This window comes from Arachis hypogaea, chromosome 20 (genome assembly GCF_003086295.3).
Source record: "Arachis hypogaea cultivar Tifrunner chromosome 20, arahy.Tifrunner.gnm2.J5K5, whole genome shotgun sequence".
Lineage (NCBI taxonomy): Eukaryota > Viridiplantae > Streptophyta > Magnoliopsida > Fabales > Fabaceae > Arachis > Arachis hypogaea.
In genome coordinates this window covers 19,655,865-19,681,832 of record NC_092055.1, presented here as the reverse complement: position 1 = coordinate 19,681,832, position 25,968 = coordinate 19,655,865, and the positions used below count along the sequence as shown (strand labels likewise).

General features: G+C 35.3%; 3 protein-coding genes across 28 annotated transcripts; 1 reads left to right on the top strand and 2 right to left on the bottom strand.

Moving 5' to 3' along the window:
- Positions 1-10,433: 10,433 nt before the first annotated feature.
- Positions 10,434-15,257, bottom strand: LOC112784232 (ABC transporter D family member 1). 26 transcript variants are annotated; one of them, XM_072229465.1, is made up of 11 exons: positions 14,898-15,229; positions 14,720-14,781; positions 14,248-14,634; positions 13,972-14,114; positions 13,551-13,762; positions 13,016-13,301; positions 12,713-12,785; positions 12,417-12,556; positions 11,718-11,903; positions 11,502-11,594; positions 10,434-11,014 (listed from the first exon to the last, which is right to left on the bottom strand). In XM_072229465.1, exons 3-6 carry the CDS (start codon positions 14,547-14,549, stop codon positions 13,179-13,181), a joined length of 780 nt encoding a protein of 259 aa, XP_072085566.1. In that variant the 5' UTR covers positions 14,550-14,634; positions 14,720-14,781; positions 14,898-15,229; the 3' UTR covers positions 10,434-11,014; positions 11,502-11,594; positions 11,718-11,903; positions 12,417-12,556; positions 12,713-12,785; positions 13,016-13,178. The 26 variants fall into 26 exon arrangements, with proteins under 26 accessions (XP_072085566.1, XP_072085564.1, XP_072085568.1 ...); XM_072229463.1 differs by having other exon boundaries at positions 10,434-10,822; XM_072229467.1 differs by having other exon boundaries at positions 12,417-12,527.
- Positions 15,258-16,348: 1,091 nt separating this feature from the next.
- Positions 16,349-20,502, top strand: LOC112784234 (ras-related protein RABH1e). The gene is made up of 6 exons (XM_025827381.3): positions 16,349-16,710; positions 18,278-18,348; positions 18,457-18,545; positions 18,903-19,014; positions 19,310-19,400; positions 19,678-20,502. The coding sequence occupies exons 1-6, from the start codon at positions 16,594-16,596 to the stop codon at positions 19,819-19,821; spliced, it is 624 nt and encodes a 207-aa protein (XP_025683166.1). The 5' UTR covers positions 16,349-16,593; the 3' UTR covers positions 19,822-20,502.
- A 357-nt stretch (positions 20,503-20,859) lies between these two features.
- LOC112784233 (uncharacterized) lies at positions 20,860-24,859 on the bottom strand. Its single transcript, XM_025827380.3, has 7 exons — positions 24,501-24,859; positions 23,891-24,002; positions 23,738-23,796; positions 22,654-22,935; positions 22,368-22,443; positions 21,616-21,724; positions 20,860-21,089 (listed from the first exon to the last, which is right to left on the bottom strand). The coding sequence occupies exons 1-7, from the start codon at positions 24,522-24,524 to the stop codon at positions 21,014-21,016; spliced, it is 738 nt and encodes a 245-aa protein (XP_025683165.1). The 5' UTR covers positions 24,525-24,859; the 3' UTR covers positions 20,860-21,013.
- Positions 24,860-25,968: the final 1,109 nt, after the last annotated feature.

Below are 25,968 nucleotides of genomic sequence, written 5' to 3'. Positions count from 1 at the left end.
ATAAATGAACGAAAGAATGAAAAGAGATTCAAGAATACAGTAAAACTAGCTCCTGACTCAACCTGCGAAGCCAAGGCTGGCCGGAGAATATTTATATATATATATATATACACACACATAAGTATCCCAGATACCCAAAATACAGAAACCAGTTCCTAACTCTCTGGTAACCTCTATGAGGAACAAAATAGTCTAATTACTTGAAGAGAAACTAAGTGCTCAGGTACATATATATATACAAACAGAAACCCAAAATGTCCCGGGGGCTACTCCGCTTCAGGAATCCAGACGCCTAGCGAGGAGCCTCTCGACCTGCATCTGAAAACAGTAACACAGTATGGGGGTGAGAACTGGAGGTTCTTAACATGGTAAAGGTGCCACGCGTATAATAAATAAGGTCCTGGGAATGCCAGAGGCAATCCTAGAACTCCATCATACAATTATAGAACTTAATTTCTAAGCAGAAGCCATAAAAAGGGGTAGGTGATCTAAGCATTCCTAAACTTACTCACTTTTAAACCTAGCATAAACACCAAACCATTCCACCCTTCCTCCGCTCCTCCATCTTCCATGATTCAGTAGAGACAAACAACCAAACAAGTTCACGCACAAGTAGAAAACAGATAGTGCAAATAAAAAGTATAACAATTAGCAAGATATATGTTCAATTAGGCAATCCCAAGTAATGCACAGCAGACAAACAAACAAGATGCATATGATGCATGCCTGTCCTATGGCTGATAAGGCTCATCTATTGGTTATCCAGCCAACCCGACAAGTCCGAAAACCTTAGACTGTCCCCCGTTGCGCATCCCCATGAGTCTATGCATAGATTTCACATAAATTCATCATTTAATCATTCATTCATATATCACTCAATGGGGTTATCCATACCCGGGAATTTATACGTGCCCGGTCACCCTTACGACGTAGGGTCAACAGAGTATCGAGATTCTACTTGGAACACGAGGTGGCAAGCCACGGTTCTGTTACCCAGAAAAGTTCGTATCTCAGATAGCATCATTCATAAGCCAATTCATGTTCATAATCATTATTTAATCATTCATCAAGCCATGGCATCATAACTTCTTTTAATATCCATCTCTTGTTCCTATAAATCCTCATGTTTTCCCTTTTCTTCATTTCCAAGTTACCCTATTTCCCTAGCTTCACCTAGTTACTGGACTTAGCACTCTACTTTATGTTTAAAAGGATGAAAATGGGGGTTTAGAAGTGAAAATCTGGTTTAAAACATAAAAATTCAGTTTTGCAGCAAGCAGGAGCCACGCGTGCGCGTGGTAGTGTGAAAAGGTAGCACGCGTGCGCACTCCCTTACCATACGTACGCGTAGTTGAGAACAGCATGTCACGCGTATGCGTGGGTCATGCGTACGCATGGTCATGCATGTTGGCTCATCGTGCGTACGCATGGGCCACGCGTACACGTGAATGTACGCTTTTCCAAAAAAATAACAAATTGTCCAGAAAGCTGCAAAACCAGAAATTAACTACCTGCATTCATATTTTTTACACCAAACTTTCGTCGTCCATAAATTTCTCTACAAAATTCTATTTTTCACAAAATTTATATCGTTCAAAAGCTTGTAAAACCATCTTTTATTTGAAACAAACTGCATTTTCATCCAAAATTTGAGGAACAAGTTATGGACTACCAAAGTTCATCAAAAACCACTTTTTTACCAAATTATACCAAACCCCCATTTTACCAAATTCACATTCCTTTACTCATAAAACCTGCACATTTGCAACATAACCAGTCCCTTTTCATTAACACCGACTACTAACTCATTAATGCTCCTACCATCCCATAAAATTCATACAATAACTCCAAAATCCACCATTCTAATTACAAGCTAAAACTTTAAAATTCATTAACTTACTTCCTCAATTCATCAATAACAACCTATAAATCATCATTAACCAATCAACAAGCCATAACCACAAAATTTCATTAACATATACCAACAACATCATCAACTCACCATTATAAATTCCAATAACACATATTTATTAACATCAATAACTCATTCTCATTAATTTTAACATCTCATGTCCATTAATTCCAACACAAGTTCACTCATCAATTTATCCATCAACATCACAAAGCTAATCATTTAATGCATATAACCATTTCAACTTATCCTATATATAGTTTCCTAGCTAAGTTTTCACAGAGCCTTATATTTTAAATGCGCGAAACATAAACCATACCTTGGCCGATCACCGTGTTTGGTCCAAGGCAGCCACACTAGCTATACATATAGCCCCTGCAAGCTTGAGAATTCAACCACAATCTTAGCTCCAATCACCACCAAGCTTCCAAATGCCTACAATTCAATTCCAATGCACATATATATACTTAATTCACACCTAATACACATATATATATATATATATATCCCAAATTCAGTTTTTACATAGTAAAATCAAAATTGACTAGGGTTAAGGTGCTCCTTACTGTACCCATACGCGCAGCAACTCAAACCCAATGAGTTTCGCAAGCTTAATCGGACCTAGAACACCGAATTTGGCAAAATCTCATTACAAGCCTCAATTTCTAGAATAAAAAAGGGGGTAGAGATTCTGAGATAGAATTAGGGCTTACCGGTGAAATTGATCCGACAGAAATGTAGATGTCGATGCGTTGGACGCGTGACCGCGAACGGTGCGGCGATCGGAGCTCGAACGGAGAAGTTACGGTGTTTGGAAATTGAAACAAGGGTTTCGTACCCTTCTCTTCTTCTCCCTGCATCTAGCGCTGCTTCTGTTGTGTTCTTAGAGAAGAAAATGAGCTTTAGCTCATTTATATGCTGGGCCGGTTGGGCCCACGGGCCCAGTTTAACCAGTTCGACCCATCTGATCCAATTTTGGGCCAAAATTCTCAAAATTGGTATCAAAATTCTCGTTTTGAAGAGCTCTATCCTATTTTGATATTAGTTTTGCATTTTTAATTTTTCTAATTAAAATTTAATTTATTAACTAATTATTTGCTAATTTTACAGGGTTTACATCCTACCCACCTAATTAGGAATTTTGCCCTCAAAATTCAGATTCAATTATCTGAAAAGAGGTGTGGGTAGTCCTTCGGCATATTCCGAGTTTCTTGAAGCTGACCCTGTTACTCGAAACGTCCATCTACTTTCATTTAAACTGGCTTAGGTTGTAAGACATGAATTTGTTTTAGAAGCGTGTTTCAGAAGTTACGAAATATGGAGTACGTCGAATAGATTCGAAAGGTACGGCAGAAAATTATTTGGCACACCACTGACCCTCAATACTCTCTGAAAATTAAAATGGGCTAACTTAGCGGGTCTTAACTTCTTAGTTTTTTATTGCTCATCCGATTCTAGTTCGTTGAAGTAAGTTTTTCAGAAATAGGTATCCTCTTCCTTCCAACTTGAGAAGTCTTCTTCTTAAATCTGCCTAACTCTTTCGTCAGCTTTCATAATGAGAATTCTAACTCAGATTTGCGTAACTTTTTCTCTGTTGTCTCGGCTGTCAAATTCAGGAACTAAGACGTTTGATGTTCCAGTTTTTTATTAATTCAAAGGTGTTTAGCGTACTGTGGAGTCTCACCTTCTCCCTGATGTATAGTCTCGTTGATATCCCCAATAAGCAATTTGCTCTGATGGGCAAAATGGACTTGATCACTTGATCCACGATTTTCTAACAGCATCACCTTTTGTCCTAGACCTCGGTAATCTATTACGAAATCGATAGCTATTGCCTTTTACCTTTAATCTAGAACCTTCGGCGGTGGTAGCATTTCGAATGGCTTCTGGTGGTCTCTCATTTCTTTCTCATGCGTCAAACATGTAATCACATAGATTGCCACTTTGTTCTTCACTTCTGGCTACTCAAAATGTCTTCTTGGATTCGTGCTATGTTTTAGAAATCTCAAGGTAAACTCGAAAATCCTCTCTTGTAAGCATCGGGCAATAGTTTCTCATTTCAACTCCCGATTTTGACACATAACTCTTTCTTGGTATCTTCTTGATTCAATAGGCTTCAATACTCTTAGTAGCTCCTCATCACTATTATTGCGCTCCCTAAGTCCTCGACTTTACGATCTCCATTTCGGCATTTGGCATATAAATCTCTTCTTAATTCCCTTTTGTTTACCAAACTTCAATATCCATGGTGGCTCCTTATTGTCCCGTTACGCGTCCCGTATCTCATCGTTACCATGTTGTAAACTAGCAATGGATTTAGTCCGACACTTCCAACCACACTCACACTCTCCAACTTAGAACTTTAACTCTTCTAACATTTTCTCCTTTGGAATTAACGTCCAAGAATTCCTTAGAAACTTCTTGCTTAGGGCGTCTACTGCAACCTTACGATGTCGCATCAGCACGCCTCTTAAGTCCTCCTATAATACATCGTAGTCATTCCCTGAATGGTTCGTTAGGCTCAAATGATACAAGCATTGGCATGAAGATCAATCTTCTTTCCATGGCTCGAAGGCTTCCATCGTATCCTGGTATTTCATTCACACGGTGCACCTCTTTGCATCTATTTAGTCACGAGCAGTACGATCGGCGAGGATTAAGGTTTTAAATTCCCTAGTAATGCCGCTGGTTTATTTTCATGTTCAAAAGTCTTGCTCTAAAGGATTGATACTCTAATAATTGCATCTAAGAGTTATGCGCGTCGTAAGATCCAATACGAGTTGATTTTTCAAAGAAATGTTATGTTCAAAGAGACGAACGAGTAACACGAACGGTGTTCACAAGAATTCAAAAGAAAGTCTTGCATATAGTTAACCAGAGTTGTACAGAATTAATGGAATGCACAAGAAGAGAAACCTAGTTGCATCTCAGGAAAGAAGTTCGAATCAAAGCTTGAATAGAAAGAATAAGGCATGCCGAATTAAATAGGTTCTAGTTGGCTTTAAAAGAATGCGAGTTTCCACAAGAGAGCAACTCCACGCACCGCAGGTTTCTAGGATTCAAAGATTATGCGATTATATTAAAATGAGTTCAGGCTTATTTCAAAAGAGACAAGCTTTATACGAGTAAAGAACAAATTCGGAAGAACGATGAATTGGACTTTTACAGAAAAAGATTCAAGATGGAGCTTTCAATGTAAGCTATAAGAGAAAGGTTAGATTAAGTCGTGAAGATTAGTTGGCATGCTCTCGCAAAGAAACACTTAGATTCTCTCTTCCAGTACTCCCTTCAACTCGGTCCTGAGTTTTACCGATTATAATGACGTCTTTACTTGTGGTGCAATCAACACTAATCCGGCTTTTGACACTAAGTTTATCACAAACTCACGTTCTCTCTAAGGTGAAAATTCTGGTACATCTTCAAGAATGGTCTCAAGAACTCTCTCGTATAGGAATTTGGTCTTACCTTGACACGTCTCTTAATTAATTAGTAACTAAAGGTTGAATCCTCTTTATTCCTCTTCCTCGAAGTCTTAACGTCACTAGATTTCAAACGGTAACTCCGCATAGCTCTCGACAGTTCCAATTCCTTAGGTATAATCCACCCTGCTTTCACTGCGTCAGTCTGGCTCTTATCCTTCAAGAACCTAGCCACTCCTCTAAGTTAACTAAGTATCACTCCATCTCAACAACTAATAGTCTTCGACTAACCATCGGCTCGGACTCCATGATCATCAAAACTTGTCATGCATTACGAATTGAAATTCAACTGCTAGTTCATGGTTACCTCAGGTCTGAAAATCGGATTCGGCTGCATCCCGGCGTTTCTTCTGTGGACAGTCTTGAGCTATATGCCTCAGCTTCCCGCACTTGTAACATACACCTAGCCCGGCCCTATGCGGCTCGTCTGAAGCAGTCTCTCCATAGCTTTCCTGTAGCTTCGCCAACTTCATGGAGTAATCTTCTGCGAGTTGGCTCTTCTTAACCAATTCGGTGAAATTCGTTAGCTTTTGCGGATACACGTAGTTAAAGATATCTCTCCTAAGTCCTTTCTCATACTGAGCACACATCCACTCCTCATAGTTAGCTGGATTTCCTTGACAAACTTTTGAGAAATGGCACAGGTTGTCGAATTCATGGGTATAGTCAGCAACTGACATATCTTTTTACTTCAGCTACATTAACTCCAACTCCTTTGCAGTGCGAAGTGCATGCAAGAAATATTTCCCGTAAAATTCCGTCTTAAATCTACTCCAAGGGACATCTGTTAACTCCACCTGCAAGGTATGACATAACTCCTGCCACCACTTCTGAGCATCTCCCTTCAACATGTAGGTTACTATTTCCACCGACTGTACTTCAGGAATATGATGAGTGTACAAAAACCTCTCCACATCTCAAAACCACCGATCAGCTTCCAACGCATTGGCATTTCCATTAAACTGAGGTGGACCACTCTTGAGGAAGTCCGTAAGGGTCATAGATCTATAATATTGACCTACATTGCTTGTACCAGCACCCGAGCTTCCATCTCAAAGTGTTTGCATCGGTTCAGTTCTAAGATTTTCCCTCTGGTTACCTCGCTCGGATCTGCGAGACGACATTTAGTCCCTATTCACACCAAACAATTGATATTAGGGTGATCAATCTCAATATCTCAAGTTTAGTGCTTAAGAGTCCCAAATGCATGCTCACGAACATGTATGCTACACATATCAATTAGATATCCAAATAGCACATAGACACATACACAGAGAATGCACAGAAGCATAATCAGTCCGTCCTCGGGCTCTATAGGAACAAACTGCTCTGATACCATAATGTAACACCCTACTAAACAGAGTTTTACGCTTATGTGGTAGAACAGAGGTAGTGTGGTGTTACGGACCTCTAATAAGAAAATATTTACATATAATAACGAAAAGAGATAATATACTAGGAGCCTTGAAAAACGGGTAAACAAAAATCGCAAAATAAAAAGCGCAACGCTCAGGGAATAGAATTACTTGCGTGCTAAGAAACCTAAAGGTTCAAGATATAAATGAATGAAAGAACGAAAAGAGAGTCAAAAATACAGTGAAACTAGCTCCTGACTCAGCCTGCAAAGCTAAGGCTGGCCGGAGAATATTTACATATATATACATAAGTATCCCAGATACCCAAACTACAGAAACCAGTCCCTAACTCTCCGGTAACCTCTATGAGGAACAAAATAGTCTAATTACTTGGAGACAAACTAAGTGCTCAAGTACATATATATATACAAACAGAAACCCAAAATGTTTCGGGGATGACTCCGCTTCAGGAATTCAGACACCTAGCGAGGAGTCTCTCGACCTGCATCTGAAAACAACAACACAGTATGGGTTGAGAACCGGAGGTTCTCAGTATGGTAAAGGTGCCACGCGTATAATAAATAAGGTCCTGGGAATGCCAGAGGCAATCCTAGAACTCCATCATACAATTATAGAACTTAATTTCTAAGCAGAAGCCATAAAAAGGGGTATGTGATCTAAGCATTCCTAAACTTACTCACTTTTAAACCTAGCATAAACACCAAACCATTCCACCCTTCCTCCGTTCCTCCATCATCCATGATTCAGCATAGACAAACAACCAAACAAGTTCACGCACAAGTAGGAAACAGATAGTGCAAATAACAAGTATAACAATTAGCAGGATATATGTTTAATTAGGCAATCCCAAGTAATGCACAGCAGAAAAACAAACAAGATGCATATGATGCATGCTTGTCCTATGGCTGATGAAGCTCATCTGTCGGTTATCCAGCCAACCCGACAAGTCCGAAAACCTTAGACTATCTCCCGTCATGCATTTCCATGAGTCTATGCATAGATTTCACATAAATTCATCATTTAATCATTCATTCATATATCACTCAATGGAGGTTATCCATACCCAGGAATTTATACGTGCCCGGTCACCCTTACGACGTAAGGTCAACAACGTATCGAGATTCTACCTGGAACACGTGGTGGCAAGCCACGGTTCTGTTACCCAAGGAAGTTCGTATCTCAGATAACATCATTCATAAGCCAATTCATGTTCATAATCATTATTTAATCATTCATCAAGCCATGGCATCATAACTTCTTTTAATATCCATCTATTTTTCTTATAAATCCTCAGGTTTTCTCTTTTCTTCATTCCCAAGGTACCCTATTTCCCTAGCTTCACCTAGTTACTGGACTTAGTACTCTACATTATGTTTAAAAGGATAAAAATGGGGGTTTAGAAGTGAAAATCTGGTTTAAAACACAAAAATCCAATTTTGCAGCAAGCAGGGGCCACGCGTGCCCGTGCACGCGCACGCGTGGTAGTGTGAAAAGGTATCACGCGCGCGCATTCCCTTACCATGCGTACGCGTGGTCATGCATGTTGGCTCATTGCGCGCACACATGGGCCACTCCCGTATGCCCAGTTTAAAATGCCACACCACGTGTATGCATGGGCCACTCGTACGCGTGGATGTACGCTTTTCCAAAAAAAATAACAGATTACCCAGAAAGCTGCAAAACCAGAAATTAACCACCTGCATTCACATTTTTTACACCAAACTTCCGTCATCCATAAATTTCTTTACGAAATTCCATTTTTCACAAAATTTATATCGTTCAAAAGCTTGTAAAACCATCTTTTATTTGAAACAAACCGCATTTCCATCCAAAATTTGAGGAGCAAGTTATGGACTACCAAAATTCATCGAAAATCACTTTTTACCAAATTATATCAAACCCCATTTTACCAAATTCACATTCCTTTACTCATAAAACCTGCACATTTGCAACATAACCAGTCCCTTTTCATTAACACCAACTACTAAGTCATTAATGCTCCTACCATCCTATAAAATTCATACAATAACTCCAAAATCCACCATTCTAATTACAAGCTACAACTTTAAAATTCATTAACTTACTTCCTCAATTCATCAATAACAACCTATAAATCATCATTAACCAATCAACAAGCCATAACCACAAAATTTCATTAACATATACCAACAATATCATCAACTCACCATTATAAATTCCAATAACACATATTTATTAACATCAATAGCTCATTCTCATTAATTTCAACATCTCATGTCCATTAATTCCAACACAAGTCCACTCATCAATTTATCCATCAACATCACAAAGCTAATCATTTAATGCATTTAACCATTTCAACTTATCCTATATATAGTTTCCTAGCCTAAGTTTTCACAGAGCCTTATATATTAAACGCGCGAAACCTAAACCATACTTTGGCCGATCACCGTGTTTGGTCCAAGGCAGCCACACTAGCTATACATACAGCCCCCACAAGCTTGAGAATTCAACCACAATCTTAGCTCCAATCACCACCAAGCTTCCAAATGCCCACAATTCAATTCCAATGCACATATATATCCCAAATTCAGTTTTTACATAGTAAAATCAAAATTGACTAAGGTTTAGGTGCTCCTTACCATACCCATACGCACAGCAACTCAAATCCAATGAGTTCCGCAAGCTTAATCGGACCTAGAACACCGAATTTGGCAAAATCTCATTACAAGCCTCAATTTCTAGAATAAAAAAGGGGGTAGAGATTCTGAGATAGAATTAGGACTTACCGGTGAAATTGATCCGACAGAAATGTAGAGTTCGACGCGCTGGACGCGTGACCACAAACGATGCCGCGATCGGAGCTTGAACGGAGAGGTTACGGCGTTTGGAAATTGAAACAAGGGTTTCATACCCTTCTCTTCTTCTCCCTGTGTCTAGCGCTTCTTCTGTTGTGTTCTTAGAGAAGAAAATGAGCTTTAGCTCATTTATATGCGGGGCCGGTTGCGCTCACGGGTTCGGTTTGAATTCGATTCAACCGGTTTCACAACTAGAAAATGGCTTAATACAGACAGATTTACAGACAGATTTAGTCTTTATTACAGACGGATTTTTGGTTACCGACAAAATTATCGACGGATTTTGTCCCTCTGTAAAAGCCCCGTCGAAAATTATTTACCGACAGATTTTTTTTCCGTCGGAAAATTACCGACAGATTTTCCCTCTGTAAATTCTCCATCCATTTTCCGAAGGCGACGAACTTTCCGACAAATTTTCCGTCTGTAATTACAGACAGATTTTCAGACGGATTTTCCGTCTGTAATTACAGACAGATTTTCAGACGGATTTTCCGTTTGTAATTACAGAAAGATTTTCAGACAGATTTTTTGTCTGTAATTACAGACGGATTTTCTAACAGATTTTCCATCTGTAATTTAAACTTTGCAAAATCATCTCACACTCTGATTACAAACAGAAAATTTGTCTGTAAATCCTTTATTAAGGTAAAATAGATTTTTTTTTATTTTTCTAATTACAAAATAAGCTTGTTTTCATACAAAATAAATATAAATTTAATATAAATTTTTTATCTAATTTGTATTCGAATATTTATAATATTTCAAAAAATAAACAAATTCATCGTATTATCAAACTAAAAGAAAAGTACTATAAACAAGCAAGTCAATATAATTCAAAACATAAACAAAATGTATTGATCATCAACTATAATAAATAACAACCATATATCAAAGTGTGTTGATACATCAACTATAATTCAAAACATAAACTCAATATATTGTTCAACTATACTAAGTTATGCAAATAACGACCATATAAAAAATTCTTTTGATGTTTCCTATTTCTGCAGATGCTGTATCCAACTGGAACCAAGTTCCCATCGAATGGACCTTTTAGGAACAACTGCCTCCTCCTTTAAGTTTTCCAAGGATTCTTGAACCTTCTTCCGAACTAGATATTTAGAAGAATCAGAATCATCCAAATTTGATAGAGATGTCACAGACCCTTCCAATTGATCAGCATCAACTGCAGACTGGTGATGAAGCAGTAGCCTCAAACTGTAAATATCTCAGATTCATTAAGATCGAATATTTATGCAGCTTATTACCAACATAAATGGCAATAATATATATTTTAGTTTTCTTGTATAATTTCCCCTTAGGAATTACAAAGCACCAATAATGCCTCGACTATGATTATGATTTAATATAAATGGCAATTCTCCTCGCTTCAGGTGTCTTGTCCCTTCCCTATATCCAACAGTTGAGAAAAGATTATGATTTAATATAAAAGCAATATGTGAGCTCATGTGTGTGTGTGTGTGTGTGCAATTTTATTGCCCTGAAGAATTAACCCTGCAGAATGAATGGCTCATCTCTAACTCCCAATTTATTTGAACATAACCCACATCCAAATTAAATTCCCAAAGCAAGAATGAAGATTCATCGTTGAACTAAAGCTTTCAACAGTGTGACTTGAAGAATTCAAGAATATTCCAAAAATAATATGGTCAGAGATTGCTGCTATCACACAGATCCTACATTTTAGAGCCATTACTACAATTCAGTGCAGCTAAAACATAGAAAACAGAAAAGTATAAACAGTTACATATACTTCAAGTATGATCTAGTACCCAAATCAAAATGCTAAATGACCAGCTCAATAATAAAAATGCAGTTAATATCAACAGAAAAACTAATTAGAGAAGAGAAGTGACAGCTTCTGGGAGGAACATACCCACAAAGGTGTCAAATATGATAACAGTTCATCGAAGAAAGGTAAGAAGGAGGCTTTGAAGGTTTTGATCAAAGTTCCCAATATCTCTCCCACCTGGGACACATAAATGTTTTGAAAGGATGACCAAAGAATTGATCTGTACAAACATAATACAAAGACAGTAGTCCAGCAATCAACATAACTCAGATTTTTTAAAAACGAATTTAAACAACTAACTTGATCAAAAACTTCTTCCTCTTGTTCATTTTCCTCTTTAATCAGCTCACTCTCTTCAGCATCAAAATCTTCAGCTTTGGTCCTCTCTGCCCTCTCTCTTTTCCTACTTGAACTAGCTGTGATCACTTGTTTTATCTCGTCAACAATGGACCTGACCTGGCTTTCATCCAAAAGCATCCCAGAAATCTGAAGTACACAAAAAGATTAGAACACATACTGGATTGATGCTACACAGGAATTACTCTTTCCTTGTAATAATTTGATTATAAAATAAATAAGTGACAACAAAAAGAGTCTTCAAAAGGAAGCAAGCAATAGGCATCCATCTTAATAGTGAAGGGGAGTGAAAATTCTTGCATAATAATATATGATTATTTTTAAAAACAAGACTACAAAAACCACAACAATTACAAAGTGGAGCAGACTTACTATCACATGGAAATGAGGGGCAATGGTTGAACAGATTAATAACCAATTCAACAAATATATATATATATATATATCCTAATCTAGAATTCTAGATCAATTATGAAACATGAAATAAACAAAACCTTTTAGTTTTGGCTTTATTAGCATCACTTATGATGTTAGCTAATATATGTGAAGCTAGATTTTATTTCCAATTAGAATGTTAAGTATCAAACTTCGAGTGTAACACCCCCTAATTTTGTATAATATTTATCATCTAATGATACTAACCTGTAAGCATTCATTCAATGAATCCAACATGCTTGCATAAATTTCTGTATCTGGTTCCTGCAAGCAAACAGAAGAGGGAGAACTTCAGCACCACAAATGCCGTTGTAGAGCCTGGCCAGGCAAAGTCCACCCAATATAACCTATATTAAGCTTTGTTATCAAATCCATGCCTAGACTAGGTCTCCTAAACTAACAAAAAAGTCCATACTGCACACATAAAGGAACACCTCAGCTTATATGATATTTAGAGACTGATCAACAACCCCCTAAGGGTTCAGATCATAATAACAACTTACTCATGCTGTTCGCATTGCCGCTTTTTGCGTCCCTGGACGGCAATGTTGCTTTTCTCTGCATTTCAATTCCAACCTGGAGAGTGAAAAAAAACAAAAACAGAGGATCGATTAATTGATCACTCGAATTTGAAGTAGAATTGGGAAGTTCTGTATCAATAGAGGAACAAAAAGTTCAATGGAAACAGAAGCAACAGTGGATGCAGGTATTTGACCACCAGTCTTCTCTTCTACCCACTAATTGGATAAATATCTTTTAAAAAAGTAGTAAGCCATTTATTGCAGAAAATAAAAGAGTTGACTCACAAATGTTTGGCATGGTGCAACTTATCAAGACCAGGTACACTGCCACTAGAAATTGGTATAGGTCCTTGAAGCTCATTGTTAACTTATTACAATACCATCTTTTTTTTTTGAGACAGGATGGTGCCAACTTAATGCATAAACATAGCATTACTAGGTTACTCCATTAAGAAAACTGACTAAATGCATTGCCTGGTACAGCTTCATCAAATGCATTGCCTAGTAGTTGATTAAATGATGAGCTAGATGGAACTTGCCCACCAAAATATTTTACAATGGAATGTGTCCCCTGGAAACATACAGTTTTGATAAAAATTTCAATACCACTGTGACAGAAACAGCTATCACTTGCTAAGGAGTTACGATCAGCGAAAAGAAAAATTTTTAAAGGGTAAGCTAGCAAGTATGCACCTAAACATTGAACATATAGCTTATTGATAATATATATCAATGCTATAATAAGCATTTCAAAACCTTATGATGTGCTTACTGTTCTAAGGTTGAGAGAAAATTTGTAACGGAAGTAGTTCAAACTTACAGATGGTATGGGGACAATCTTACTAGTAGAAACAGACAGTGATGTAACTCCCCAGTTGTTATTTTCATTCCCATGAGTCTTAGAGTTGCAAAAGCCCAAAAATTCACATAATGCAGCTTGAAACAGAGTGAGGGCATCTTCTTGAATCTTTGTAGTTCCGTATCTTAAAGGACAAGATTTAGAAGGGAACTTTCTAAGTGAATCTGATTCTCCTTTCTGAAAGAAACATTAAAATAAGACAGATAGATTGATGCAAAACTACTGATGAATACAGAAGATGACTCAACCCTAAGAGTCAAGTCATCCACTAAGACATTACCAGTGGGAGTTACAACCTGAATTTTGGGAGCAGCATCAATATCAAAATAATAACAAAATCATAATGACAAGTTCAGGTGTATAGATGATTCATTGAAATCACTTGCCTTGACACCAGAGAATTCAATGTAGTTAGCTTCACTTATGAAACTTCTACTTCCTCGTCTTTGGAGTGAAGATTTCCCATTCTCCAGGCTTAGCTCCCTTGATACAGCCATTAACTCATGAATGCGATCAGCATAACCACTATAAAATATATAGTTTACTTAGAATATATAGGCTTGAACTTTGCAAGGATTTGTATATAACATATGCCTACATACCAAGAATAAAAACCGATATCAACTTCTAAAAAGGATAAATGACAGATTTAATATACCTGAGTCGATTGAGCCGTCTTGCACTAATAAAAAGAGTTCCCAGTGACTGAAATAGGGAAACAATAACACTAGTATGATATCTTAGATTGCTTAGCATCTCTGCATGCCCTAAAGTTGAACTGTCAGACCTTAGATGGCCAGAAAAGAAAGGCTCAATTATCAGAATAACAGCAACTGTAGCACCAAAGTACTTCAATAAAAAGTCCTGAATCATGCCAAACCACCAATGGTCATGTAGGACACTACTCAAATGCCTAACCAAGGTCTTAAACTTCTGTTGAATATGGGCTTCTTCTCTCATTTCTCCACCATAAAATGCTATACTTTCCAAGTGAGTCCTCAATCGCGAGTGAAGCTGTCGATAGTCTCCTTCCAGTTGCTGCTCTCTGAACATTAGTTTACCAGGAGCCAATGTCATCAAAATCAATATCAAACTATGAAAGTTAAAAACTATAGAAAGCAATGGCCTACCATGAATTTTAGGTCAAAAAAGCTTCGATTGCAGAAAATAATTCATCAAAATTAGAGTAAACCTGTAGATTCAAACAAAGCACAAAAGTAGAGTATGATAAACCTAAATCTGTCATAGAAAAATTGAGCCCTAAAATTTATCACGAAGAATAGAATCACAAAATCAGGATATATATACCTGAAATTTGATATGGTTACGAGAAGAACTGAGGGAGCGAGTTGAGATTAGATGGAAGAGGAGCCAGAGGGAGCAGATGCGATGAGAGCGGCGGCAGAGAGAGCTCTGCGACGATGGGAGTAGATGCGACGAGAGCGGCGGCGGAGGGATCTCGTGCGACGCAAGGGATGACAGAGAGAGATTGTGCGACGCAACGGCGGCAGCGGCAGCGGCGGAAGAAGCAGAAGTAGCAGCCACGGAGAGAAGAAGTAGCTTGTGCTACGGAGAGAAGAAGAAGCCGTGTTTCATTTGGAAGAAGCTGGAAGAAGGTCGAGTTTCATTTGGGTTTAATTAAATATTTTCGACAGAAAATTTTAAATTACAGACGGATTTTCCGTCTGTAATAATTTAATGAAACGCAGCGTTTTGTCTATTTAATTACAGACGAATTTTCCGTCTGTAACCATTTTTCACGGAAAAAAATTATTTTTACTGACGAAATTATCGACGGATTTTGTTTTACGTCTGTAATTTATGCTAATTCATTTTTTTTGTTTTCCGACAAAAATCTCTCTGAAATTTCGTTTGTATTTTCGTGGGATAAAATCCGTCGGAAATATCCGTCTGTAATAACTAGTTTTCTAGTAGTGTTTGACTCATCCGATCTAATTTTGGGCCAAATTTCTCGAAATTGGTATCAAAATTCTCGTTTTAAAGAGCTCTATACCTATTTTGATATTAGTTTTGCATTTTTAATTTTCCTAATTAAAATCCAATTTATTGACTAATTATTCGCTAATTTTACGGGATTTACACTTCCAACCTTGTATAGTTATATATGTCGAGGCATAATTAAATACATGTATAATTTTTTTTGTATTATCAATATAAAATTAAATTCTTTATTTTATTAACTTCATTTAAAAGAATTATCACGATGACTCGTATTATTTTACTTTATACATTGTTTATTTGCCACTTTATTTTTCTCATAATATTTATCATTCCTTTATACAAAAATTATTATTAAATATCAATTATATACTTAAAATTATTGAAGATTTTTCTAATATTTTTTATTAGTTAAAGATTATTAATATTTATCGTAATAACTTTGTATTTAGCCAAAATAACAAATAGAAAGACACGAACTGAATATTTCTAGTAACTTAGCAATGGAGTTAGACTGCCCTGCTTTTTTGCTTCCATTTTGGTTGCTTCAATTAAGGGAAGGGATATAACTTATAAGTGCCCAAATGTAAGAAGGAAGGGGCAAAATTTGTCAAAATAAAATAATTAAAGAATAATACTACACATTTAAATTTTGTTATGAATAAAATTTAATTAAATTAAAAAATAAAATTTAAAATAACACTACACATAATTAATTTTTATTATGTTAGATATTTTTGTTGGACTTAGTTAAAAAAAAATTTAATGTGTATTATTATTCTTAATTAAAATAATAAAAAGAAAATGGCGGTGACACGGTCCTCTTCGTCGTGGTTGGCGCTCTCCACAGCCATATATAAAGCCATCAAACTTTGAATTGCGACCCTCCGGTCGTCGTCAACAATTTTCTGTCCCTTTCTTCTCTCTCTCTCTCTCTCTCTCTCTGAGAGAGGTTCAGATCCAGATCTGAAACCTAATCTCACTCTCCGTTACTCGCATTCGCGTAAACGATACATTTCCAAATCGATAATTCAAAAAGAAAAAAATGGCGACGGTGTCACCTCTCGCCAAGTATAAGCTCGTTTTCTTAGGCGATCAATCGGTTGGAAAAACCAGTATCATCACACGTTTCATGTATGACAAATTCGACACTACCTATCAGGTCCTTCACCATATTCTCGATCTTTTCAGGTTTTGGTTTTGTTTGATCATTCTTCAATGGTTTTCGTTGATCGGTTCTCAATTCAATTTGATCGGTTTATCAAACGTGAATGGTTTTGGTTTTGGTTTTGATTTTGCATTTCCCGTTGATCTCTTCTTCTTTGCGTAGTTTTGTGCGGATCAACCTGAATTAGAATAGTGTTTCCGTTTTCAAAAATTAGCCATTTCTGTGTATGCTCTGTTAGGAGTTAAGAATTAAGATCAGAATAAGTTCATGCTATTCATTGATCACTTAATACTGTATTTAATTGGAAAATAAGTATCAGAATGACTTTTGCTATGATTTTTAAGACCTGTTTATCTCACGTGATTAACTGTGATATCTTGAATCGTATTAAGAATTATTTTGTTCAGTTTAAGAGTTGTGAATTAGTACAGGTTAAGAAGTACATCCAAAACAAGAAACATAATTATGTTGTATGCATCATACATGATTCCCTGCCTAAAATATAAACAAGTTACTTGAACCTCAGACATGAAATCTTAAACTTTAAATATCAATAAACAAATATAGAACTCCAAATAATACGGTAAAGCAGTTAGGCATTAGTTACTCGTATATCTTGACTGTTCCTGCAAACTTGTGGTACATCCTAATAAAAATTCAGTGTAATACTCGTATATCTTGAACACGTATTATCCGCTGAGAACAGTGCAATACTCTTAGTTAACTTTCTTTTCTCCCTTTAGAACCATGTTAGTACTTTGAATATTCTGTTTGATAAGAATAATAGAGCAATGAAACATTTGGATAGGATGCATATGTCGTGAGTGGGTGAATGCAAGTTCTTGTTATGTCAAATTGACAACAAAGTAGTAGAGAACTCAGGGTGCATTCAATAACATCCCCTTAGTTCCTTTTATCTAATAATTAAAGTTTCTTCAACTTCTCAGTTTCTCTTATGAGAATTGGTCAAAAGCACTGGAAAAATAAAATCCTGAACTGCAAAATCCAGAAAAAAATTTCCCCAGCCTTAAGATGTGCTTTGCTGGCTTGCTCAGTTCTCAAATCAAGAAATTCTAATTATGTATCATCCAATTTAAACAACTAGGAATTATGGATATTCTGCAATTGTAACTTGTACTTTTCCCTGGCTCTTCCCCCTCGCCCTCACCAGGAGCAAAACACATTGTTGTTTGATATCGTTTTGATATAATCGAAGATTGATTTTAGCCGGGAGTTAGACCAGTTGCTTACAGATTGATATTGCATTAGCAATGCACGTATTGAAGTTTGAGTTAGACAAGTGCTGAAGTAGAGTAGAACTGCAAAAGAGACTGTATGTACTTGTAAAAATGTTTGAATTGTTATTATTTCGCTTGAAAATAGATTTACAGGGGTTGTTTCTATGTGTACTATATTTTGTGATGCTTCTTGTTTATATTAGTTATCTGAGATAGAATTTTGTCTTCCCTTTCATGCTATTTTCATTTCAACACTTTCATTTCCCTTGTCCTGCTACTACCTACTAGGCTCTTGACAACTTTCTTGATCATCTGATTTTCAGGCTACTATTGGCATTGACTTCTTGTCGAAAACAATGTACCTTGAAGATCGAACGGTTCGTTTACAGCTTTGGTAGGCTATGTTCCTCTTAAACTTGTTAGACAAGATCGTCCATTTTTGTTTTTTCCATTTTACCTATTCTTTGCATGTCTCTCAGTGTAGTGCATTTTAACTTCACAGGGATACTGCAGGGCAAGAAAGATTTAGAAGTCTAATTCCAAGCTACATAAGAGATTCTTCTGTTGCAGTTATTGTATATGATGTAGCCAGTGAGTAATGGTTTTTTTTCTTTTCCTCTTTGGTACTAGGATCAAGTCTAATTAACGAGGTCCTTTATGGATCATACATATTTTATTATGACATAATTTCTTCTTGTTATTTATGTATTTGAATTTTGAAGAAAAGATATTATAGCAAATGAATACATTCTTAAGCCTGGTTTTTAACTAACTGTTCTGTTCTTATTTTACAAAAAGCATGTGGTATGGAAACATCAGCTTTCTGTGTGTCTTTTGTTTTCTCTTTCTCTGTTAAGTTTGCATGTGGATCTGACGTGTATAAACAATCTATCAAGATTCAAATTAAATTATAAATATTAAATTCCTTAGCAAGTTGTTCTGATGCAGACCGGCAATCATTTCTGAACACTAACAAGTGGGTTGAGGAGGTACGTCAAGAACGAGGCAGTGATGTTATTATTGTCTTGGTTGGAAACAAAACTGATCTTGTTGATAAAAGGTTAGCAGTGAGATTCTAAATTTGGTCAATACTAATATACTATGTTGCAATGACTATTGTTCCATAAAAATATTGATAATTCACATGTTGTCTTTGCATTCTATGATGTGATTTAAGTTTTCATTTATTACCTAATTTACTTGGGTAACTGGGTAATTATGTTACAAAAAGTTATTGGTAATAGGTTAGATTATATTGTTGGTGGTGGTGGAAGAGGAGGCCAAACAGTGCTATTTTTGCAAATCAACAAATTTCTGTTTCAATTTATAGTGTCATTTTTTTTATACTTGAACAGACAAGTTTCTATAGAGGAAGGAGACGCCAAGTCTCGTGAGAGTGGAATCATGTTTATAGAAACCAGTGCTAAAGCAGGCTTCAATATCAAGGTAAAAATCAACGAATGCTCCCTGTAACCCTCATTTTTTTTTATAAAAGAAAAATATGAGCAACATACTTCTGATTATAATGTCTATGATCTTTACCATATCAATCTGGAAGAAAGATGGCATGTTTCCACTACTATTTTTTACGTAGAATAGGCCAGTCTAGAGATTTCAGTCGAGTTCAACTATGTTATTTCCTTTTTACATGTTCATTCCTTTGAGTTATTATTATTATTATTATTATCAATTCATGTATGTTGTCTGAATCCCAAACTTTCAGCCTTTGTTTCGAAAGATTGCTGCAGCATTGCCGGGGATGGATAGTATGTCTTCTACAAAACAAGAAGACATGGTTGACGTAAATTTGAAACCTACTGTGAATTCATCGCAGTCAGATCAACAAGGAGGAGGTTGTGCGTGCTAAAGAAACTCTGTTAACGAAGGTGCTAATATAAATCTATTAACTTGGCACAATTATTGGTTTGTATGCTTGTGCTGGTGGAAATGTTAAACGTGCATGATTATATTGGTGAGGGGGCAAATCGCAATATACACAAATCTGGTAGTTATTTATTTGATTTTATTTATTATTATACAGTTAGACCGTAGATGTAAGAGCACAGGTAATAAAGTACTAGTATAGAAATTTTGTTAGTGGTAGACATGAAGGAAGCACCGTTACCTCTGACGGCTTATGCGTGAAGAGAAAGCTTCAAACTGAAGGTTTGGTTAGAATTTCTAGAAAATGGTTACATGCTTAAATAGAGGAACGTTATATGTTCCACCAATGCTAGTTTATATATGAGGGTAAAATGCACTTTTATTCTTGATGTTCAGTCAATGTGCATTTTATCCTCAAAATTTTAGAAACAATGCATCAAACCCCTTGTGTTTATGAAGTGCACACCCCCAATGACAAACTATTGGAGAAGTGGTTGCAAAATGAAGATTTGACAATTTGGATGTAGTGCACAAAATTTAAGGGGTTAGAATGCATGTGTTCCAAATCAAAAGGATACAATGTACAATGCACATTGATTAAACTTTTGGACGTAAGTATGCATTTTCCCCTATAATAAAATAAGGACCTGTTAATTTTGATGAATTTCCGATTTTTTCTGAAGTTTAGACCCCTAAACAATTAATATTTGAACATAATCGTATGAGATCTATAGATGCATATCATACTAACGTAATCGAGCATAAAAGATAAGTAAAATGTTCACAACTATTATTTTACTCTTGTATATTGAGATTTTCATGCCCATCTTTGCGGAAAACTTGATCCATGGAAAAATAAATTTTCTCAATTTTTTTTTCTCAATTGATCCTGTAAAATATAATTTCTCACCATTCAGTCATACAAGATTTAACAATTGAGAAAAAACAAAAGTTGAGAATCTATTCCCTTTCAGGCAACTATAGTTTTATGATTTGGCGGATGATTCAATTAAAACTGGGGTTTTAGGAAAACGTAGACCTCAATCATCAAATCTTATCCCGAGCAACATTTTCAATATAACTTGAGTATCATAAGCACCCCTATTACAATTCAAAGTTCATATTAAACAGCCATGGAAGTTTACACGCACTTAAAGGCACCGAATATCAGAGCATCAACTAAGAAAGCCTTCAGCCTTTTGCCTAACCCTCAACGTCAGATATATCAAAATCAATGTTCCAAAGCTTGACCTGCAGGATATTGATCATTATGGTTAATGTTCATATAGAATAGATAACAATTTGCATTAAATGTCCGTTTCAGCTCAATCGGACCAAGTCCCGACACATTGTACTGCTGTATCAAACACAAGCCAACTGTACACCGTACTAAAATAATGCTAATTAATGTTCTTTCAGTGGTGGGTGTTTTGTTTTCATTCTTATCAGCCTCCTGGAAACATCAACATTTATTTTCATAAATTCACAACAGAGTGCTACATGTATAGCTTTAAAATATTTTGTTACAACTATGGGGGAAAAAAAAAAGAAACGTTTTACCAGGAAATGGAAAAAAAAAAATTCAGATAATAATAGATGAAGTTATATCAACTGATACGTCTATTTTATTATTTTACGGCAATTTTTATTTGAGCATGTCAAATAATCACATTGGTATATACTCAATAATATCCATCAATCAAATACTATGGAAGATATAAATTTACAGGGCAAGTAGATAACTTATTCTTTCATTGTCTAATCTGTTAGAACTTACAATATTGAAAACAGAAGAGCAACTTTTCTGGAATCAAACGAAGCTGCACGCTTATATCTTCTCCATCTGTTACTTGGTAAATCATGTAACTTCTCACTGACTGGTTTATCTGTTAATTAGAGATATAAAAGTTAAAAATGTATAGAAATCACCAATCTAGTTGATGTTGGAGAACATAAGCACATAAACACACTTGGTAGCTTAAACATCACAAAAAGGATTAGGATAAAAACATGGAAACTACGCTTTACCGAACTATGAAGGCTTCTCCATGTGATTAATCAGGAAATGCAAAAGGATTATAAGTAACTTATCCTTATCTTCAAGTTCAGATCAACCAAATGTTATTACCAGAGTCTTTAATATGTTTGATTAAATGCAAATGCAATGGGGCAATACCAACCTATCCATATTTACCACCTTGCAAAAGTTAACTATATGGTTAATCAATACTCTATAGCACATGTCAGTGACATCCAGATCCAATCACAAAAGAACATGTTTCAATAGTAAAGAGGGCATCTGTTCTTTGAGATGTGAGAGGATACATCTATTTATCTTGCTGCTTCTAGCACACATTTTTGTTATCATGCCACTGATTTGTATCACTTGGACAATATTTCTTTTCAGATCTAACTATTCCAACCGTCTGCTTACTTATTGTGTGCGAACTACATAATCATCTCCAGTAAAGAAAAACTATCATCTTATCTGAATTAAAATATCATGGTGACCAAGAATGTCAAACATACCTCTTGAATTGAAGCTCATCAGACTTTGCAGTTGCTTTCCACCTGATTTCAAACTTGATTCTCTCCACAGTACACTCTGCAATGTCGTGAAATATCAGTCCTGATACTCATAGAATTTGTGTCCTTGGTATATATATACCAAGAGATTCAAAATAATAATAAACAGAAATGAATGACAAAAAGAATGATCACTGCTCAAATATATCTGGAATTAATTGAACCCATCTATTCATTTATATTTTAGAGAACATCAATCAAGAACATAAGTTTATGAGAATTGACTTACAGTTGGGGAGTTCCCGGTTTTAAAAGTTTCAACACCCTCTTCATGGGATTCGGGTGAAACTGAGTTTCCATTCACACTAGGTATATCAATTACGCACTCAGAATACTCATCGCCTTTCATTTGAAAATCAAAGCAGTCTTGGCAATTTAGGTCAACATCTAAACAAGCCGAGCTTTTAGCTTGATCAGGAACCTGTAGGATGCTTAAGAAAGCTAGCGGCGAAGCATAATTTGCAGTTTCACCTTCCTCATGCAACATTGAAATGCTGTAAACATCTTGACCCTGTATTTATACAAGGACTTCACTTTTCAGAACATTGAGTCATATCCATCATTAATAACATAAAATTGATGAAGCACTTCAAATAAGAAAAACATGCAACACATTGGAAACTCATTCGATTTATACCAGTTCCTTTCCCCTTTCCCTTTTGGTCCTTGTATTTTACCAGTTTTAATTAAAAAAAAGAAAAAAGAAAAAAGTGCAGCTTTGGTGTGTCTTAAGCTTCATGAAACCATTTGAAATATATATATGGTTCAAAGTAATAAGGTGACTAAAATTAAACCAAAGTCAAACAGAAACCCAAAAGCTAAGTTCATTTTATGTTTAAACACCAAGGTAACAGCAATACAACAAATCCTTGTCCTACTAGGTGGAATCGGCTTCATGGATCAAATGATCAAATGATGCCATTGTGCTGTCCCTATCCACTACTTGGATCAAGGAAGATAACAGTAACCCAAAAAAAGAAAAAGTGAAGCATCACTGCATATATTTTGTAACCTTTGTTGCTCTGTTTTCAATCTTACTGTTCTAATACTCTAACATAGTGAATCATCACAAACCCATGAACCATCAATAATGAAATGCCAAAATGTAACAGTTTGGTTTTGTTTCTACTTTCTACTCACTGGCATGCCTTTATATAAAGCCTAACATTCAGTATTTTTTTTTCCGCCAATTTCATGCTTACCAACGAATAAGTAATAACTGTTCAGTCACATAAAGTTCACTACGTGAACTAAAAATTAAATTAGAAGGAAAAAAAAGGAACATTTAAATCACGCTAAACAGAAGAACCAACATGTGAACCGTGCAATCTGGCTGCATGTGAAGTCTCTTCAACCCGAATCGGCGGAACCTCTGAAATAAATTTAGAAAAAAAAAGAATAATAATAATAAAAAAGAATCGAGCACCATTGTAAAGTTATATTATGAATCTAGTAGAGTAAATTACCCAGAGGAAGCTGACGATTAAGGTCATCAACACCTGCTTTGAGTAACTTCAAACAAGAACAACCCACAGGTACATTCCCATTCACATTCCCTTCTCGAATTTGATGCTCTTTCTGCAAAACAAAATTCAACCATAAAAAAAAAAAAAAAAAAAAAAAAAAAAAAAAAAAAGCAAAAAAGCAATGTCGGTTAGGAATGCAATTGAACAATGTGACTCATCAATTTAACCTTGAGTACGCGATCCGTTCAGTCAAAGTAAGACATTCAGCAAATCCAACTTAATGTACTCGAATTTTACAAAAAATGGCGAAAATCAATTAACATAATAACCTACAACATCAAATCGCGTCGTTTTCAGTTCACTTTCACACACACAAAACGCACGCGCGTGCGTGCAGAGACTTCTCCAGCTTTCGTTTTCGAATTAAAGCTGGAAAGTACCGCCACGCAACTCAACTCAACTCAACTTGCTCTTAGAAAGTAGTAGAAACGGAAACAAGTTGAGGTTGAGGCTCCGATTTAGTTCAAACGACGTGTCGTTTAGCTGGTGAACTCAAAATGCAGGTTGAAATTAGAGACATAAACGACAGAGGAAATGAAGGAGCGTTTACCGCGGTTGACGAATCGAGAGCCATTAGTGAAGTGCGGGTACCGTTTTGTTGTGTTTTTAGTGGCGGTTTGAGGAGAAGAGTAGAAGAGAACAAAATGTGAGTGTGATGGGTGAGGAAGTGAAGGTTACATTGGGAACGAGAGTGAAGAAGAGAAGGGAAGAAGGAAGGGAAATGGGTGTGTGAGTAGAAGACATGTAATGTAAGTAAGGAACGGTAAGAGAGGCTCTTGAATGCGACGTCTACTATAACGACAAAGAAAGATCAAACACACCCTTCAATCCTTCGTTGAATCTTCTTCTCTCTCTCTCGGCAGCACCGAGTGGGAGAGTGTCACCATTGTCGTGCCCATTATGCCCCCCGTGCTATTGTGCCTTTCCTTTTAGGTTATTATTTCTAATTTCCAATTTTATAATAATTATTAAAATTATATTCTGTATATTTATAATTATGTGGGGAAAAAGCATAGTGATACCTAATTGGCAGGAGAAGTTACTAACAATGGTCTATTTACAAACGGCTTGGATAATATTGAATTGGATTTAACTAACATATATATGCTTAAGTCACCAAAAAACTAACATATATATGCTTAGGACACCTAATAAAATTATTATTAATATTTTTTTAATTTTTTTAATAAATACAAAATAAATATATTAAAAATTTTACTTTTTATATTTTTAATAGAAACTTTTTAAATTTGTAAATTTTCATATATTTTTAAAATATAAGTTAGTTAAACCTTATTAAATTATTAATGCATTGTATTTATTTACAAACACAGAATACTAAAACAGAAATACAAAGATACAAAATTATATTTAAAAATAAGATATAAAAATAAAAATTATATCTTGAGATATTAAATTAATATATTTTATATTATTTTTGATAGAATAGACACCAAGATATTAGTAAAGAATATAATTTATTTTTTAATTTTTTTATTATTCCTATATCTTTTTTATAAATTACATGCTTTATCATTATATATTTTTTTAAACTTTTATATGAAAAAAAGAATAAATTAAATTTTTATAATTTATTTTTTATATTTAATTTATTATTAAATAAAAAAATACTAATTTTTATGTCTCAATTAATATATTTTTTGTATCTTATTTTTAGTATTTTAATTTGTTCTATTCTCAAAATTAAACATAATTTTAAAATCAATTCTATAAGTGACAATAGATTTTTAAAAAAATTCTAAAGTTGAAAGTAAATTTACTATAAATTTAAAAAGAAACTAAGATTAAGTAAATATTTCACCAAATCCATATTTTATAATTTATAATTATTAAAGAATTTCTGTAGTTTTTATTTTTCTATTTATCATTATTTTAACTCTTAAAGTTTTAATGTCTGTCATCATCTATTATTCCGTATCCATTATTTCAGTATTATCTTATTTTAGTATTATCTTATTATTTGTACATACTTCTACTTTGATGTGTGAATACGGAAT